Source organism: Arachis ipaensis, chromosome B8 (genome assembly GCF_059453495.1).
Source record: "Arachis ipaensis isolate K30076 ecotype BB chromosome B8, ASM5945349v1, whole genome shotgun sequence".
Taxonomy (NCBI): domain Eukaryota; kingdom Viridiplantae; phylum Streptophyta; class Magnoliopsida; order Fabales; family Fabaceae; genus Arachis; species Arachis ipaensis.
The window spans coordinates 133,312,880-133,331,487 of NC_142443.1; the positions used below are offsets into that span (position 1 = coordinate 133,312,880).

General features: G+C 35.9%; 3 protein-coding genes across 4 annotated transcripts; 2 read left to right on the forward strand and 1 right to left on the reverse strand.

Annotated features, from left to right (window-relative positions):
- Window positions 1-3,305: 3,305 nt before the first annotated feature.
- On the reverse strand, window positions 3,306-10,164 carry LOC107613079 (eukaryotic translation initiation factor SUI1 family protein). Of its 2 annotated transcripts, none has more exons than XM_016314928.3 (8): window positions 9,820-10,164; window positions 9,379-9,490; window positions 7,782-7,972; window positions 7,589-7,683; window positions 7,046-7,468; window positions 6,831-6,939; window positions 5,367-6,012; window positions 3,306-3,573 (listed from the first exon to the last, which is right to left on the reverse strand). In XM_016314928.3, exons 1-8 carry the CDS (start codon window positions 9,952-9,954, stop codon window positions 3,452-3,454), a joined length of 1,833 nt encoding a protein of 610 aa, XP_016170414.1. In that variant the 5' UTR covers window positions 9,955-10,164; the 3' UTR covers window positions 3,306-3,451. The 2 variants fall into 2 exon arrangements, with proteins under 2 accessions (XP_016170414.1, XP_088352190.1); XM_088496064.1 differs by having other exon boundaries at window positions 7,046-7,464; window positions 7,585-7,683; window positions 9,820-10,102.
- An 877-nt stretch (window positions 10,165-11,041) lies between these two features.
- Window positions 11,042-12,074, forward strand: LOC107611915 (TOM1-like protein 4). Its single transcript, XM_016313785.3, has 3 exons — window positions 11,042-11,245; window positions 11,691-11,769; window positions 12,009-12,074. Exons 1-3 carry the CDS (start codon window positions 11,136-11,138, stop codon window positions 12,072-12,074), a joined length of 255 nt encoding a protein of 84 aa, XP_016169271.1. The 5' UTR covers window positions 11,042-11,135.
- A 2,361-nt stretch (window positions 12,075-14,435) lies between these two features.
- LOC148549917 (uncharacterized) lies at window positions 14,436-16,188 on the forward strand. Its single transcript, XM_088496426.1, has 3 exons — window positions 14,436-15,192; window positions 15,269-15,666; window positions 15,739-16,188. Exons 1-3 carry the CDS (start codon window positions 14,436-14,438, stop codon window positions 16,186-16,188), a joined length of 1,605 nt encoding a protein of 534 aa, XP_088352552.1.
- Window positions 16,189-18,608: the final 2,420 nt, after the last annotated feature.

The window sequence follows — 18,608 nt, forward strand, 5'->3', positions numbered from 1 at the left end:
AAAAAAATGAAAAAAAATATTTAAAAATTATATAATCGTTAATTTTATAATACTAATCACTTTTTTATTTAATAAAATACATAAATTTGATATTTTAAATCTTAGTCGGATTCGCCGTTTTTAACAGATCGACCCGTTTTACCACCTTTATTTTTGGAGGTGTACTTTTATGAATAAAAAATGTGGCCCTAACAATTTAGGATGTAAACTTTCAACTATAATTCTATATCATTCATCCGAGAAAGTATGAGGAGCGAAAATATATTGAACAATCAATTATAAATACAAAATACTTAGACACCAAAAAAAATAAATGCTAAATACTCGTCTAACAATGATTGATGTTTTGCCAAGTTATTACTGGTAAACAAATGTATGGTTTATATGCAAGAACAAAGTATAAATTATATTGTCCTACATTTGAGTAATTTGAGAAATATAAGAATCTTTTTTACCATTTTTAGGGAGATTAATATTCTATCAAAATTTTTGGTTTGGATACCAAAATGGAAACAGAATTATTAAACTAAAGAATTGTGCATGTTAATTTCCCAAAGCTTACTATAGAAAATAATTATTATGACCGATATGTTTTTAGAATGATGAATTTGTTAATTAGAAAAATTTTAATTTTACGCATAAAAGTATTTTTTTAGTTGAGGTATTGAAATAAAACCAATTCTCACATAATCAACTTGTATTGTATGGATGAATTGTAGACATTGTACACTAATAATATTAGCTCCTCATACTTTCTCTTTATTTATAGCATTTGGTTGAAGAGTAATTAAAAGCAAGAAAAGCAAATATCGAAAGCTTTAGAGTAAACACTCAACTCGGTCCCTATCCATATCAAATTAGAACAACGCTATCTCTCATCAAAAAAGTAACCCACGTCAGTCCTGTCTATGCATAAAATAACTCATCGCGCCCCCTCCCATGTATCCCCGTCCATAGACAGGTAAGGCTGCACATGGATCGAATCGGATCAGATATAACCTAAAATTCTATCCGATCCGCACTGCACTCATCGGATCAGATCGGATACGATATCCGCATTTTTTTAGGCCGGATCCGATCCGATCCGATATCGGGTATATCTGCATAATTAAAAAAAAAAACTATTTTAAGATTCTATTTGGCTATTTTTACAAAAAAAATCCAAAAAATTCATTTTTTTATCTGTTTAAACCTATTTACTCCTAAAATAATAGTTCTTTTGAATAACAAAAACAAAATAATAACACAAGATTTAAGTTTAATTATTCTAAGTTGAAGTACAACATAACAAAATATCATAAAATTCATAAATAACACACTAAAATTCATATCACATTAGGGTTTATTTTCTTAAACTATGTTATTTATATGTGATGTGCGGATATGCGGATTTGCGGATCGGATCCGCGGATATCACTGCCAAATCCGCAATCCGATCCGACCATAGTGCGGATCCGATCCGATCCGATGGCTCTGCGGATCGGATAATATCCGCAAAATTCGGATCGGATGCGGATAATTACTGCGGATATGCGGATATTATCCAATCCATGTGCAGCCCTATAGATAGGGACCGGCGTGTGTTACTTTTTTGGTGAGGAACCGCGTTGTCCTAATTTAAAATGGACAGGGACCGGGTTGGGTGTCTACTAAAAAAAATATTAAAATTAATAGTGTCAAAAAATATTACAAATTTTTTATTTTTTATTAAAATATAATTAGTTAAAAATATGACACTTTTATATGTTGAATATATTTTAAATATGATACTTCTCGATATTCATCCGATACAGTAAATCAGTAAAAGTGTTCGGACTTCATAATTGATATAACATGAAAAAATATGTACTAAAATATTGAATCATTTGTTATATTGACACATTGTGTAATAAATACAAATAATGCAACATAAGTGTTAAAGATATAAAAGATAAGAGAAGATTGATGGAAAAGAATTACACAAAAGTAAAAAAATTGATAATACACAATAAAATTAGTGAATATTACCTTGGTCATAAGATGTTTCACGTTGGCTATGTGAAAAGATTTTAGTAAAAAAAATTGGTAAAATATCTATTATACCCTTAGTAATGAACTAGTTATATTCGAAATTTCCTATTAACTTCTTTATTTTTTCACTGGCGAACAACCACGAAGCAAAGTTAGGTTCTATACTTTCCAAAGAAAACAAAATATGATATAAGAGAATAATAAATTTGTCATTAATAAAAAAATTAATTTTTTCATAACAAAAAAAGTATTTTTTAATGAATATTAAACTTATTTTTATATGGTGATTAATTTTTTGTGTTAAGATAATATAATTGTATAAAATAAGTTCTATATCTACATTATTAAAATCTTTTAACTTTTTGAATTTATTGAAAAATTAATATATTTAGGTGAATTTTTTTTAATATATTAATTTTAATAAATTGAATAAGAATTAATTTAAAAATGAAAGAATATCATGGCTTAATTTTTTCTATAAAAAAAATTTTGGATATTTTTGTTGAGAATTGACCTTTTATTGAAAAAATTTGGATATTGCTATAGGTGGAACAGGTCTAATATATAAGATGGATCATAAGTCATAACTAAAACACAAAATACGTGTTGAACACTATATGTGTGCCATGCTTGGACGAATCTTTGACGACGCTGTAGTAACATTCCTTGCGTATTCAATTGTCAAATATCAATATTAGACAAAACACCACTTTTATTTCTATACTTACTAAAAATAATTTCTAAAATATCAATTGTAGTAAAATTTTAAAAATTAGTCAACTAATCTTTATATAATTTTTTTATAATATTAAATTTGTAATATTTTTTGACACTACTAATTTAAATATTTTTTTTAGTAAACACCCAATCCGATCCCTGTCCATTTTAAATTAGGACAACGCGATCCCTCACAAAAAAATAACCCACGCCGATCTCTGTCTATGGACGGAGATACATGGGAGAGGGCGCGATAAATTATTTTATATATAGACAGAGATCGGCGTGGGTTACTTTTTTGGTGAAGGATCGCGTTGTTCTAATTTGATATGGATAGGGACCGGGTTGGGTGTTTACTCAAAGCTTTAACTCAATTACAAGATTAGTATCGAAGAACATATATGAACATGCATGGAGATCCCTACAATAACTTCAACCAAAATAAATTAATCTGATTGTCACCGAAAAAAAAATTAATCAGATTACATAAAATATCATATGAAAAAGTGTTGACCTTATTGATCTGAATGATCATCATTCCCATTCAGAATTTAAGAAAACTTTTTAAAATGACAAACTTTTTCTGGAATGAAACATAGAACCATTATCACATTTCTATTTCTATTAATTACGGGGTACCAAATAGTACAAAAGTTCATAGAACTCTCAACATCTACGCAAAAACACTAAATGGGGTGTTACAAACAGCCACTTTATGTCAAGTTCATTTCTTTGTTTTATCAAGAACTTCTATGTATCTTTTTGGAACTCCATATTGTTCAATCAAATGCTTTGCCAAATCATCAATTACTCCACCTTGAACCAAAACTTCTTGCCCTTTCTTACCTGCAAGAACAGAATTTTATCAAACTTTAAACCAGAATATGTCATAATATTCAGTAAAGCTTATATTTACATTCAAACTATTATTGATCCCTTTTAAGAGTTTCACTTATGGTTTCTCTAATTCTACCCCCACCTCTGGTATACTATCACCTTTTCAACAATAAATGTTACCCCAACTATATCTTTAATGCACTAACTCCTAATCCTACCTTATATAATGAGGCCAAATATCCAAAGTAACATCTTCATCTATCCAAATTCAGTTTACTTTCTACGTTTTTTTTTACTGTCGATCAATCTTCATAGTGCCGGTCATAGAATCGAACGTCGTCATTGACTTCTATCATATATCATGTCTACCATGAAACTATTTACTCCCTACTCAGTCACAACAGCAAAAAGAAGGATAGATGACATAGAAATGTGTCAAAAGAGAATATTACATTTTCAAGTTTATGCATATTAATCCCTCAAAGAAACTTTGATAACAATTTCATCACTAAAATAAAATGCACTACAAGATATTAGTCCTTGTTTTAACTCTCATTCATTAATTCTTAACTCTGAGATGATGATTTGGTTTTACCATGTTATACCTAACCTTGAAGTTGTTGAAACATATCATTCCAATAATCTCAACACAGATGCACTAATAAAACCCAAATCCGGTCACTATAGATAAACCCCAAAACCCCAGATTTGAGACTTAAATCAGTGCATTTGTTTTAACATTCCTGAAACATTGCACTTAAGATATTTCAGGTCCAGAGCATGGCAATTGATAAAAGGATCAAACCTTTGCAACATATTTAACCATAAGTGTTAGTAAATTTTATGACATGACAGTGCCCAGTTCTTTGGCTGGAAAACAGTTCTAGAAGTCACAATTATATAAAATAAATTGAGTTTCTTATACAGCCCTGATCCTCTAAAGCACCAGAGTGCAAAATATTACTTGTAGAGAGAGATCAACTACCAGAATACCATGCCCAACAAAAAGGATAAAGGTAGGTATAGCTGCTGGGGAATATAGAGAAATTGAGGCCAAAATGAGATTTTGATAATCTCATCAAGCATCAGCATTATATGCAATATTATGCATGAAAAAATGCTGCAAGCAGTACCTATTACCTAATATGCATTTGGAAGAACCAGCATAACACCCACTTCTGGGCCTGTTTTTCTTTGATAAAGTAAAGAATTTGATTAAGATGAGGAGAAGGATAATACAAATTGGGGAATAAGGGTTTCACAAAAGCAAAAGCTAAAAAAAGGAAAAAAGATTATCTATAAAGTATAACTTTCCAATCTCTCAACATGTCCGAGAGGAAAAGTCCCATATAAAAATCATGAGCTTTACACGAACTAGACTCTAGGCGTCTAATTCTATCCCATAAAACAAGTTTGTCAGTGGGTGCATTGCGTTCCAGCCAAATAGTAAAAACAATGGTTAAAACTGTACATTGCCACAAAATTTTGCCTCTTTTCTGTTACCAAACCCCTCTTCTCAGCCTTAGTTTGCTTTTTAAATCTTTTAAAAGAATAATAACAATAATTCTTTAGTTAAAAATATAAAAAAAATTAGTATTATGAAGAATTACGGTACTTGTTTATAAGGTTATGTAGTTATTTTTATTTCTTTTAAAAAGATGGCAGTAAGTTTGTATATATATTGAGACAATGACGGGGACTCTACATATATGAACTCTTCTGGTTATAGATCCCATGTACCTTGAGGTCAATACTACATAGTGCACTCGTATAACACAAATTAATGAGACCAAGAAATATACCTGGTAGTTCTCCGACAGTGGTACTGCAAGCAAACTTCTTCTGTAGCTCTGATGCTAATGCTTCAGCATCTATAAGAAAAGTTTCCATACCAGAGAGTTTGGTTACCTTCTTGTTACCTTGCCGCCGTTCCGTCACTAGCTGAATTGTTTTAAGGGCGCCTTTACGTACTACAGATTCATTTCCCCTCGTCACAACATGGTGAGGCTGCATACGGCTCACAAATGTTGGCCCTATATCTTTCTTGTGAACTTCTGTAGGATACGTTGAACCCTTTTTAATAGCCCCCTTGAACAATGCATCGCACAATACCACATCTAGAACAACCATTGATTTATCTGTAGGCTTTACGAGATTTTCCTTTTCAATGTATTTGAAGACAATTTCAGAAGCTTCAGAAGCACTAAAAAGCTTTCCTGTATCAGCTCCTACAGATGAAAATATGGGATTGACATGTACACTTGGCTTGTAGATTTCAGCCACTTCAAGAGTTTTAGATGAACGAGTTTCCTTGGCAGATTGAACGTTGGGCTGGTCGCTTTTCTCCACAGGCCTTTTCTCTGGCTTAAAGGATGAATAATCAGCATGGTTTCGATTTACAGAAAGTAACATGACTTCTTTTTTGTATTTATCTTCTTTCACTGATATCTGCACAAAATGTAAAGCATGAAGGAAGAATCCAGTTATCCAGATATAGCATGGCAAAATAAATAAACGTGCAAATGAATTACGAGCAGAGGAAAAGTTATCGGAAAGTAACACTAACACAGTGTATATCACACAGATAATCTAATATACTTTATTTGTCTTATAATGCAAAATTAAGTTTACTCAAATACATGAAAAATCAAAATAAAGCAACCACCATTAATTAGCCCCAAATCAATATCTCAACGCAAATATAATAAAAAGGCAACATGATAAGAAAAGCCCAGATTTGGCTCTTGTATCATGAGCATGTTGATAGTAAGAAAGTGAGGGTAACTACCATTTGGATCATTTCTTGGGTTCTGGTGTTCCACATATAATGGAAAATATTGATCCAAGGGTGGTAATCCCTCACTTCTGACTGTACAATCATCCTCAATTTAGAGGAGCTATATCCCTTCACAAAGGCAATATAGGTTGCAAGTTCGTAACTTGCATCATATAATTTAGAATGCTGAATCCACAGTTTAATATTCAGACTTTAGTCAGCTCTCGTTTTAACGACTTCAAATGGTACTATACACATGGAATTAGAACTGCTCCAGTCCAACTTCCTATTCATATTTCAAATTATCAAAATTCTAAGAAGCAACTCCAAAATTGCAAAAGGTGCCAAATCCTACTTAGCACATTCTAGATTTTAATTTTAATTTTACATTATATAAACAATAAGAAACTCCTCAGTCAATCTCAGTAAGCTTCTACTGGCAAATGAATATTCCATTTCTTCAATCAAAAGAAAACAGCAGATAACATACCAAGCCAGAGGAGGATTTTGCTTGTAACCACTTTGATAACTTTTTGTAGGACGATTTCTTGATGTCTAAAGTCACTCCTGAAGGCCTACATGGCAACACGTGGTTCGACCTACAGCAAAGAAAGACAAACATTTATTATTTATGAATTGTTAAAGGAAAGAGAGAGGGGGGGGGGGATTCAAATGACAAATGTAGAGAAAGAGTGTTAATCCCACCATAAAGTGCTTCCAGGAATGGGAAGGTCTTTGTCCTTCACAGTGGTATGCAATGCTTGTAGAAGGCATTTATCTAACAGCAAATCTATCTCTTCAGTTGATAGATTATGTTGCTCATTTAGGTCATTAGCAGAACCAGAATCCGGTAGCTTCAGCTCAGACATGCCCGCAGTTATTTCAGTTGCAGTTTCATTCTCATCAGCATTGGGTGTCGTCAATGCAGCGCTGGAATCAGCTTGCAACTCATTTGCATCGACAGACTGCTCTTCAATATTCTTGATGTTGTTCTCTTGATCATTTGACGTCTCACAAGCATCCTCAGTAGAATCAGAATTCTGAGGGGGTGATAATGACGCAGGATCCTCAAATACAGCATCTTCAAAAAAACCTGCATTGGGCACATAACAGCCCTCAACTGACTCCCTGAAAATAAAATCCAACCAAACAGGAAAATAAAAATAAAAAATAAGAAACCTTCAATTATGAGTGGAATGCTGCTTATACATATAGACAAAGAGAGAAAGAGAGTCTTGCTGTACTTGCCATAGCAAATCACGATAATAATGAGTTATTCTTAACGCCTTTCCACGTAATCCAGCTTTTAATGCTTCAGTGCTGCTCATTGTGGTACTCCCAACCTTCATAAGAATGAATGAAATTTTAAGAATGACTGCCGAATTAAAAAATATTATGACAGGATCTTATAGCGGTGGCGCAAGAAATGTAAAGAACTTACAGCTATTGGAGCAGGATTTCCTGGTACTTTCACTGCCCATGGTTCCCCTGCCGCAAATGATGGAAGACCTTCAGGAGGCACACTTATGCCTGGGAACATCAAGTCTGCTCCACCTATAACAAACCGAGAAACTTCGCCACCCTTCAGCATGAAAGCAGGCAGAAGCTCAGGGACTGTCCATAGAGCATAAACTGCAGCCAAAAAATAGCAAAATAGGGTGAAAAATATGCTAACTTATAGTTATAGACATGCACCCAAACTAATGTTCTTTATAAGTCAGAGATCAAAGAGTGCTATGACAAATATTTTATACATCTACTTAAGGCTCACTCTTAGGCCTCAGCAAGCAGACATGAATAATATTGAAGAAGAAAACTTTTCTTGTATATTATAGATTTATAGCACTAGCAGCAATAATAACCATCAGCAATAATAACCAAGCTACAAGCTGACAAAACAAGAGGATGGAACTTTATCATGTTGGGGATTTGCTTTATCTTACCATACCACGGGGTTTTTTTTTTTTTTTTTTGGTAATTAGAAAATGTGTTTCCAGCTAATTACGCCCAATGCAATATTACCCTCCTCTGTAGCACATAATCTTTCAACATACTCCCAGCTAGCAACCTTTCTGAATCTTTTATTTGCTTCAAGCTTTCAGAGCCACTCTTTTGATCTTCCGCACTCTCAAGAATCTCTCTCCCCCGTGTCTTGGTTGCCCCACCCACCTTCAGCATTGCCATTAGGTGGAATGGGCAAACCTCATTCACAAGTTCACATCACTCAATACTAGTTGAGGGGAGAACGGGAAATTCCTTAGTCACGCTTTGGTCCAAAACCTCATAGCTAGTTTCAAATGACCATCTCCATATTAAGATCTGGTCATTCTTATCTCAAATATCTACCTATTTATCATCTTCCATGCATGCCATATAATAATAAAAGACAATGATACCTAATTACCTATGTCTTTTTCTGAAGTTCACTGAATAGAAACCCACACCAATCATTAAACATCTTACCACACCTACCCACTTTGATCCCTAGCTAAAAGATTTTGTCAGCGCCTATACGAAGAATAGAGAGACCCGGCCGGGGATTTTAAAAATGGAAAGCCTTGGATTTTATCATTCTTTGAGTTCACTTTCTCAAAAACTTCTCCTATTACAGCAAATTGATATAGATTTTTTTGGGTGAGCTTCTAACAAAAAAATCTTTTTTTCAAGGTTTTTTTTTCAAAAGATCTTTTAGAAAAGTAAAAGTAATTTTATGTTTGCATATCTTATATAAAAAGATCTTTTTATCTATCAATTGTATTTGGGTACAACTATATAAAAATATTTTTTTGTTTATTTATTATGTGAAAAAAAATTTAAGTAAAAAAAAATCTTTTTAAAAATAATGTAAATTGTAACTTCTAAAAAAATATTTTTTTTTTTAATTTTTCTAGTGTTTTTACTTTCATTATTAAAAATTTGTCAAACTCCAAAAAATGAAAAAAAAAAAAGATCTTTTCAAAATAATTTAATAGCATCCAAACAACCTTTATGTCACACTACAAATAATCTCAATGCAAACAATTAAACTATACACATACCAGTTGGGAAAATTTCCGAGCCACGCCCATCAACATCGAAAAACATTGGAAATCCTCCCTCCACACCATATACAAGTACTCGATTCGGAAACTTTGCCACTGTTATCTCAGCCTGGAACATTCAAAGGCAACAAAAAAAATACAGATTAATTCATAACTTCCCATTTTCCTATTATCACAAAAAGATAAAAACAAAATACACTTCTACATATTTCTCTCAAAACCTAGTTAAGTTAAACACGATAAGGAAACATTTTCCATTAAAGAATTAGCACAGCTAATATTCATATTTATCATCAACTATAGAGTGACAGACCTCATGCTCATTTTTTTCAATTTTATGAATGCAGTTAGCAATTTATACAATTTGTGCATACCTTTGTATTAACCAGTAGAAGGAAATAGGAAAAAGAAAGGGAAAATAGGAGGATAATATTGTACCTTGGGAGGAAGTAAGGCATCTAAGTCGGAATCAGAAACTCTTGGGAATTTATCCTTAACGGTTCGCCTGAGCTTCTTTCTGTCGGCGCCGGATAACCTCTGGTGAGATTTCGCTTCCACCGCCTTCTTGAACATAGTGTCTTGTGTTCTCAAGCGTTTGCTGTGAAAGAGTGGGAACAGCTGAAGAATGAGAAGAATCAAACGTGGGAGCGAGATGGTGAGTGAAGCTGGGAAAGTTCTGGAGCACCCTATTTCATATTCATTATATATGCATCGCCAATCAGCCCATAAATTTGTACGCGAGCAGTGTGTAATTCTTATGCTGCGCAAATACGGAAAGAATGATTTTTTGTTGTGAGAAACTTTTAGTCGGCCATTTTTAGTATTTTTTATTAGAGAAAAGGACAATTTAGTCCCTGACCTTTTAAGTCTCAGACATTTTTGTTCCTGAGCATTGGAAAATACATTTAAATCCCTGACGTTCCTGAAAATAAGACCGATCAGTCCCTCCGTCCATGAGCCACCCTCAGAGTGGACGGAAAATGCTGAGCTGGCTCTCCCTATGCTTACCTGGCTCAACGGCGTTTCCACGTGACACATTAGTGGGATAGAGGTTTTGAAAACGGAACACATAAGTCCCTCTCACTCAAGTAAAATGACTACATTGCCCTTAACCATAATTCTATCCTCACCGCCTCTCTCCTCTTCACCTGCGCAGCCCCCAACCCTCCTCTCCTCACTCTTTCTGCCTTCTCAACTATACACACACAAAACAAATGCATTCACACACATGGAAGAGAGATCCGAGAAGGGAGATGCGTCGCCGGTAGGGTGTGGGCCGCCGTCACGCCATCGTCAAGCTGGAGGGAGGAGCCGTCGCCGCCACGCCTCACCGTCGATCTCCTCTTCACCTGCTTTCAATTCCCAATTGGAGACCGATCTTCTTTCTTCCAATCTCTCATCTGCTTCCTCATACATTCCGATTCGCTTCTCTATTCTGATTCTACGATTCCATTCCATTCCATCAATTCAATTCTTCTACTCTCCGATTGTTTTCCTTCCACAGCTAAAGGTTAAGGTCATTTCTCCCTCTCTCCCTCTCTCTCTCTCTCTGCTATTTTTGACCGATTGAATTGGTACTGTGAGGTTTGATAATTTTGAAAATTGTGGATTAATTAGTGGTCATGCCTGTAATAAATGACAATTTTAGTAAGGTGTAATAACAAGTTTAGATTTTTTTTGGATTGGGTATATAATTTGGGTTTGCTTATTGATATGGATTTTGTCGTTGCGTGGTTTTGGGATTTTGCAGAGAGATGGCTAACAATGCTGCTACGTGTGCTGAGAGGGCAACAAGTGACATGCTTATTGGTCCTGATTGGGCAATTAACATTGAGTTGTGTGATATCATCAATTTGGACCCTAAGTAAAAACCTTATAGCTCATACTTTTGCTCCTTTTCTGTTTAACTTTTCTTTTTGTTTCTCATATTCTCATTAATGGATTGCTAAAGTGAAGTCTCTGTCTTCAAATCGATACTACACCTGTGATTTAGATATTATGTATGTTTTTGGTTTGTGAGTAATTTTATGTAATTTCAATTATCACTGTTCACTAGGTTCCTAACCTTCTGTTAGTGTTTGCCAGAGAACTGTTGGTAATTCATACACTGTGGCTTAGTGAGCTAGGTGTCAAGTAGGCAAAAGTGAAAGTGTGTCCTTTTTTTCTTGTTAACTTGATATTCAGCTTTTACTTTTTGGTTTTGGATCTTAAGTATGTTGATTGATTCTTTATAACTTATTCTGGACACTGTGGGTTTTCTTTGATTATGTTGTTCTTGATCTTCTCTGCTGAACTGATTAAATTTGCAGGCAAGCAAAGGATGCGTTAAAGATACTTAAGAAGCGTTTGGGCAATAAAAGTCCCAAGATACAACTTCTGGCACTTTTTGTTAGTATTTCTCTTCTACTTTTTTGATAGTTATTGAATGTTTTAATGCAATTTGATGTCATGTGACAGATTATTTTATAGGTTAAAGTAACTTTTGTAAATGTATTCATATTTTTTAAATTCTTTTGCTGGTATAAGATATGAGGCGTAGAGTACTGCCAAAATTTTTATTCATAGTTTCAGTTATGTGCACATAGTGAATAACTCTAACTCACATGCATGGTATGTATTTGATGTAGGCACTGGAGACCCTTAGTAAAAATTGTGGTGAAAGCGTGTTTCAGCAGATTGTTGAGCGCAGGTGAAGAGGAGATCGACGGTGAGGCGTGGCGGCGACGGCTCCTCCCTCCAGCTTGACGATGGCGTGACGGCGGCCCACACCCTACCGGCGACGCATCTCCCTTCTCGGATCTCTCTTCCATGTGTGTGAATGCATTTGTTTTGTGTGTGTATAGTTGAAAAGGCAGAAAGAGTGAGGAGAGGAGGGTTGGGGGCTGCGCAGGTGAAGAGGAGAGAGGCGGTGAGGATAGAATTATGGTTAAGGGCAATGTAGTCATTTTACTTGAGTGAGAGGGACTTATGTGTCCCGTTTTCAAAACCTCTATCCCACTAACATGCCACGTGGGAACGCCGTTGAGCCAGGTAAGCATAGGGGGAGCCAGCTCAGCATTTTCCGTCCACTCTGAGGGTGGCTCATGGATGGAGGGACTGATCGGTCTTATTTTCAGGAACGTCAGGGATTTAAATGTATTTTCCAATGCTCAGGGACGAAAATGTCTGAGGCTTAAAAGGTCAAGGACTAAATTGTCCTTTTCTCTTTTTATTATTATTGGATTAGTAGAAATATTAAATTATATTTAATAAATAAATTTTATTAATTTATATATATAAAATTATGATAAATATAAGTATAAATTATATATTTATATATTGTAAAATTTTTATAAATATAAATGTAAATTATTATTGATTAAATATTGTTCAAAAGAAATAATATGTATTGGACATGTAGTATTATTTATTTGTTTTCACAACAACGATATTAGTAATATCTGTCATATATTTGATTAGTTTATAATAAGGATTGTTATTGTTATATATTTTAGAATAGGCAATTTTTAAGATTAATTAATTTATTAATATTTATTTATATAATTAAAAATAAATTTTATTTCTGTTTCGTCCGGTGAAAAGCTGTCGAGCTATAATGATTCTTTTCGAATAGGCGAATAATGTGTTACTTGATCCGAAGAGCTATAAGTCGGTCTGGCCTGAACACCGTAGCAAAAATACCTGCAGAAGATACGTCAATGCTCAAGTTAGTGAAAGGCTCAGAAAGTGTTAATTAAATATTTTTAGTAAGCTAAAATAGAGCCTGTACTTAGTTATATAGATGAATAATTTACTGATATGCAAGAATATTCCGAGATTCTTGGTGAAGAGGTGAGTGTCGTTCCTTGAGGATAGGGGTGGCAAACGGGTCTAAATCCGTCGGACTGGCCCGCGTAACTCGCAAAAAAGGCAGGACGGGGTGGAAAATTGGGACCGCCAAAGAGCAAAAGCTCGCCTAACCCGCACCGCTTAAACTGCGGGCTTTGTCGGGGTGGGACGGGCTTTCCCGCTTAGTTTTTTTTTGGCAAGAGGGTATTTTTGTAATTTTTTGCCAAAATCCAACTTCCTCCAACCCAACTTACAAGAGTATGAAGATGAAAATTGAGTGTTTTGGATTATGTTTATGTTACTTTGGAGACAATATTTATAATTATGTTTTCGATTATATTTATTATGTTTTAGAGACAATATTTATAATTACAAAGATTTTAATGTTTGTGAAAATAAAAAATATAATTTTTTTACGTCTTTAGAAATTATAAATTTATTAATATGGTTGTGAAATTATATATATTATTTAGTAGTTAATAGTTAAAAAAAAAAAGAGCTTTGGCCAACTTAGCCCACTAGCCCGCAATTAGGCGGGGTAGGTGGGATTCTAGGACCGCCTCACTAGGCGGGGCGGGGCAGGCCAACCCACCAAAAGGTGGGCTTCTGGCGGGGTGGGGCGGGCTTCCTCGCTTGCCACCCCTACTTGAGAAGGTGGTTTTGCTGATAATTCTTTGACTGTTTTGAATTCAGTAACCGACTATTTTGTTACGTTCCGAGTTATAAAAGTGGTTTATTATTTGGTTGTTAGGCCGAGGTATAGGGTACGTATCATTGCCCCCAAACTTGCCTTGCTTAGAGGGAATGAAGATGAGTTTAAATTTCGCATATACCTTGGCGATAGATTTTGTGTCGTGCTAGTATGCCTCAACCCCCAAGCTCAGCTTAGTTTCGTACGGAATTTGAAACGACTTGCATTTAATGTGTGTATTGCTTCTCGCGCCCATTGGACTAATTGATATGAAACGTGGTATACATTTCTAGGCACCCCTGACCATTAGATTATGACGTGAACTACAACTGGTTTTTAAAGGGCTAAGATTAAAAAACGTTTTGTTGGTAACCATTTATCCACTGCTGTGTTAACTATGTTGTAAATCTTGCCTTAATTTTTACACATTGTAGATTTCCCGTATAACCTCCTTGGCTTGTCACAGAATGAGTAAAAAATGAGTGTTAATCTTCTCTTCGTGCCTTTTCTGTTTAATTCTCTTGTGCTTCTGACTATGGAGAAAGGGAAAGTTGTGGTTGATGAGAATGACCCTTGTAACTGGGTTGATCCCAAAGTTAGGAGTTATGTTTCTCAGTTTGATGATGAAGAATCTGTGAAAATGCTGGGTTCGAATATATGGGTCAGGGAGGGGAGTCAAGTTAGGATAGAAATCTTACCTTGTAGGAGGGATGATCGTGTTTGTGAGCGTTTATGTGACTGGTTTTACTTTTACATGTATAGTTGTTTATTTACAGAGTTAGGCGTTAGGCTTCCTTTTACTGATTTTGAGCGTGGTGTATTATATTGGCTAAACTGTGCTCCAACCCAATTGCTTCCGAATTCCTTGGGGTTTGTTAGGGCTTTCCAGGTTTTGATGGACGTGCTAGAACATCCTCCTTCCCTTAGACTATTTTTTTCTTTATTTCAAGCTAAAGGAGTTGGTCGTGGATTGTGGGTTAACCTGAGTAGTCATCCTAGTCGCTCTATTTTTGCTTTGTACAAAACATCTTTTAAGGACTTCAAAACTATGTTTGTTAAATTTAGGAGTGTGGAGGAAGATTTTCCTTTTTATGTGAATGAGTATCTGGAGGAGAGGTTCCCTTTGTCATGGTGTCCAGAGCCGGCTCAGGTTTTGCATGTTGATGATAGGTTTCGTGATGACGACATTGTTATGGAGTTTCTTTTTGAGATGTTGGATTTGAGAGATTTGTTGTCTATTGCCAAATTATTGAAGTCGGATACTGATAGGGAGGCTGTTTTGGATTATATAGGTAATTTAGAATGCTGAATTTTGCTAAACGTTTGCTTGTGTGAGACTGCCTGTGTTTCTTTGTGTTTTATATGTAGTTGACAAGGCTCCGACCATCACAACAGTTGGGTTGAAGTCCTTCTTTAGCCAAAGGAGAAAAAATGAAAAAGATGGCTCGACCACCAACGTTGAAAAAGATACTGGTGCCGCTGTAGTGCAATATGAGATGAATCCAAAAGGTAAACGGAAGAGAGGTCCATCGAAGGTCAAGCCTTTTGAAGTTGTTGAAGTTAAGGGTGAGTACCCAGCTACTTTACAAATGATTGAGTCTGCTTACGAATCTCAAAAAAGGTTACATGTTGACGATGAGCATGCAAGGTCATTGCGGGCTAAGCTTTTCCCATTTATGACTTTGGCTGACGAAGTTTGCCACTTCCCCGATGATTCGAAAATGATAAATGAGGTTGGCCGTGCTGGGACGAGCCGATTCCTGCAGGTACAAATAGTGACTTGTATGTCTTCTTTTGCTTTATGGTGGATTGTATTGTGATGTTTGTTTTCTTCATAGGTAATTGGTGTCAGCATGGTGGCTATTGGTAGAACTCAAGAGCTTGCTCTTGAAAAGGAGGAGAAGGAGGTTGCCAGCATTGCTGAACTGTCGAGCACTGTGGCAGAAAAGGAGAAAGTTATTGTTGAGTTATCTTCTTTGCTGAAACAAAAAGAAACCGAGCTTATCGAGGAAAGGCGCCTTCAGCTTTCTCCTGCTGAAGAGAAAAAGACTGTTAAAGATGAGAATGAGCAACTGGTAGCAAGGGTGAAGGAACTTGAAACCGAAGTTTATGAGGCGTTCGCTCAAGGTTTTGACCGAGCTGTTTCTCAGGTCAAAGTCTTGTTTCCAGAGGCGGATGTATTGAAACTTGATGCTACTGAGATTGTTGTGAATGACGAGCTGGTTAATGATAATGCCATGGTTGAGAAAGAGAATGAGAGCTCTAGTATGGGTGACAAAGTAGAATAATTGTGTTTGTTTGTGTTTTAACCTTTGGATGTTTGGTGTTTTTGCCGATGATATCGGTTTTGTTTGTTGGACAATTTCCGAGTATGAAGCTCGGTCTTTTGTTTAAAAGTACTTACTAGTATTTGTGGTTTTGACTGTGTTATGTTTGATCAGTTTTATGAGAATATTAGTTGATAGAAATAGACACTTTCGCATAATGTATTGCAATAGATTGTGCTTTACAAATGGGTTTGTAGCGTCCGACCTTGTTAAAATCCTCTTTGAGTAAAACCCAAATGTTGGAAAAAACTTCAAAGTGGAAAAAAGAGTACTCTCATCCGCTCTTGTTATAATATCTCACGATTGATACATCTTTAAAGAAGAAACATTCCAAGTCCCCGAAACTGGATCCCCCTAAGTGTTTTGTAATTCATAAGCCCATAATCCGAGGACTTTTGTGACTTGAAATGGGCCCTCCCAGTTTGCCACAGGATTTCCATGTGCTGGAGGTCTTCGTGCTTCTTCTGTTCGCCAAAGGATGAGGTCTCCTTTGTGAAAGACTCAAGGAATGACTTTCTTGTTGTGTCTTTTTTCTATAAGTTGCTTTATTGCCCGCTGCTTTATAGCTGCTATTTCTCTTTCTTCGTCTACTAGGTCTAGGTTAGTTGCTCTTGCGTTGATATTACGATTGTGATCATATAGCTCGACTCTTAGAGTCGGGATGCCGATTTCAACAGGTATTAATGCCTCAGCTCCGTAAACCAACTTGAAAAGGGTTTCGCCCGTGGCTGATTGTGTAGTTATATTATAGCTCCAGAGGATTTCTGGGATGAAATCATCCCATTTCCCTTTTGCGTCGTTGAGCTTCTTTTTTATTGCCTGCAATATAACTCGGTTAGCTGCCTCTACTTGCCCGTTTGTTTGTGGGTGCTCGACCGAGCTAAAACGATGTTGAATGTTAAAGTTTTTCAAAAATGAAGCAAGCTTATGGTCGGTGAATTGTCTACCATTATTAGATACTGTTTCTCTAGATATGTCGTACCTACATATAATATTTTTCCATAAAAAAGACCTTACCTTTTCGGCTGTTATGCGTGCTAACAGTTGTGCTTCTATCCATTTTGAAAAGTATTCTATTGAAACCAAAAGAAATTTTACTTGGCCAGGTGCTTTCGAGAATGGACCGAGGATATCTAGTCCCCATCTGTGGAATGGCTAGCTTACCTCTATGCTGTGCTATAATTCGGCTGGTTTTGTTGTAATGGGAGTGTGTTTTTGATAGTTGTCACATGTTTTCACCTTAGCTACGCATTCCCTTTTTATTGTCGGCCAATAATATCCTATTCGGAGAATTTTAGCTGCTAATGCTCGTCCTTCGATGTGGTTTCTGCAAACACCATGATGTGTTTCACCCATGACCTCCTCGGCTTCATATTTGCCGAGACATTTGAGGAGTGGTTGTGAGAAGCCACACCGGTATAAGTCGTTTGCAATACCTGTATAGAAACTTGCTCTTCATCGAAAGAGCTGGGGGCTTGGCTCGCCCTTTGAAATAGTTCCTTTATTGATATATTCGAGAAATGGTGTTCTCTAGTCTTTTACCTGCATAATGCTCAATATGGAAGTTAGTTCAAAGCTTGGCTTTTCAAGTGTCGGTTTGTGATATTGTTGGTGTGTGTAGTTGGCCTAGTGGTCGCTAGCTTAGATACTATATCTACTCTAGTGTTTTGCTCCCTATGCACATGGATAATTTCAAACTTATCGAATTTGGAAATGAGATCCTTTGCTATGAGCCAATATTGCTCTAGTAAAGGATCTCTTACCTGGAAGTCCCTCTTAACCTGTTGTACGACAAGTAGAGAATCACAATAGATTGTGAGCTGAGGTATTTAGAGACTTTATGCGAGCTTTAATCCTACTAGCAGAGTTTCGTATTCTGCCAGGTTGTTACTTGCTGTGAAAGAGAACTGTAGTGATTGTTCTACTATCACCTTCTCTCCTTCTTTTAGTAGTATACCTGTGCCGCTTCCTACACGGTTTGATGCTCCATCTACGTGTAGCTTCCATGTTGGCTCTTCAGGTTTGATCTCAGTAGTGAATTTAGATACGAAGTCCGCCAGTATTTGTGATTTTAAGGTCGGCCTTCATTGGTATTGAAGATCAAACTCGGAGAGTTCGATGGACCATTTGATCATCCGTCCAGCCCATTCTGGTTTGGTCAAGATTTGTCACAAGGGTTGATCCGTTCTGACTATTATTGTGTGGCTTTGGAAATAGTGTCTTAACCTCCTTGCTGTGGTGACCAAAGCTAGGGCCAGTTTTTCTATCTTCGGGTATTTGGTTTCGGCCGGTTGTAGGACTTTGTTGACGAAGTATATAGGTCTCTGGACTTTTCCTATTTCAACCACAAGCACTAAACTTATAGTAAGGTTAGAAATTGA

Bases quoted from the DNA above. Each gene is read 5' to 3' on its own strand.
- LOC107613079 (XM_016314928.3), bottom strand. From the start codon at position 9,954: ATGTTCAAGAAGGCGGTGGAAGCGAAATCTCACCAGAGGTTATCCGGC. The intron at 7,973-9,378 runs GTATGTGTATAG...TTTTGGCTGCAG, and splicing joins CTCGGAAATTTTCCCAACTG to TTTATGCTCTATGGACAGTC. The intron at 6,013-6,830 runs GTATGTTATCTG...CATTTTGTGCAG, and splicing joins CAAAATCCTCCTCTGGCTTG to ATATCAGTGAAAGAAGATAA.
- LOC107611915 (XM_016313785.3), top strand. From the start codon at position 11,136: ATGGCTAACAATGCTGCTACGTGTGCTGAGAGGGCAACAAGTGACATG. The intron at 11,246-11,690 runs GTAAAAACCTTA...TTAAATTTGCAG, and splicing joins ATCATCAATTTGGACCCTAA to GCAAGCAAAGGATGCGTTAA. The intron at 11,770-12,008 runs GTTAGTATTTCT...TATTTGATGTAG, and splicing joins TACAACTTCTGGCACTTTTT to GCACTGGAGACCCTTAGTAA.
- LOC148549917 (XM_088496426.1), top strand. From the start codon at position 14,436: ATGGAGAAAGGGAAAGTTGTGGTTGATGAGAATGACCCTTGTAACTGG. The intron at 15,193-15,268 runs GTAATTTAGAAT...TTTTATATGTAG, and splicing joins GGCTGTTTTGGATTATATAG to TTGACAAGGCTCCGACCATC. The intron at 15,667-15,738 runs GTACAAATAGTG...TTTTCTTCATAG, and splicing joins GGACGAGCCGATTCCTGCAG to GTAATTGGTGTCAGCATGGT.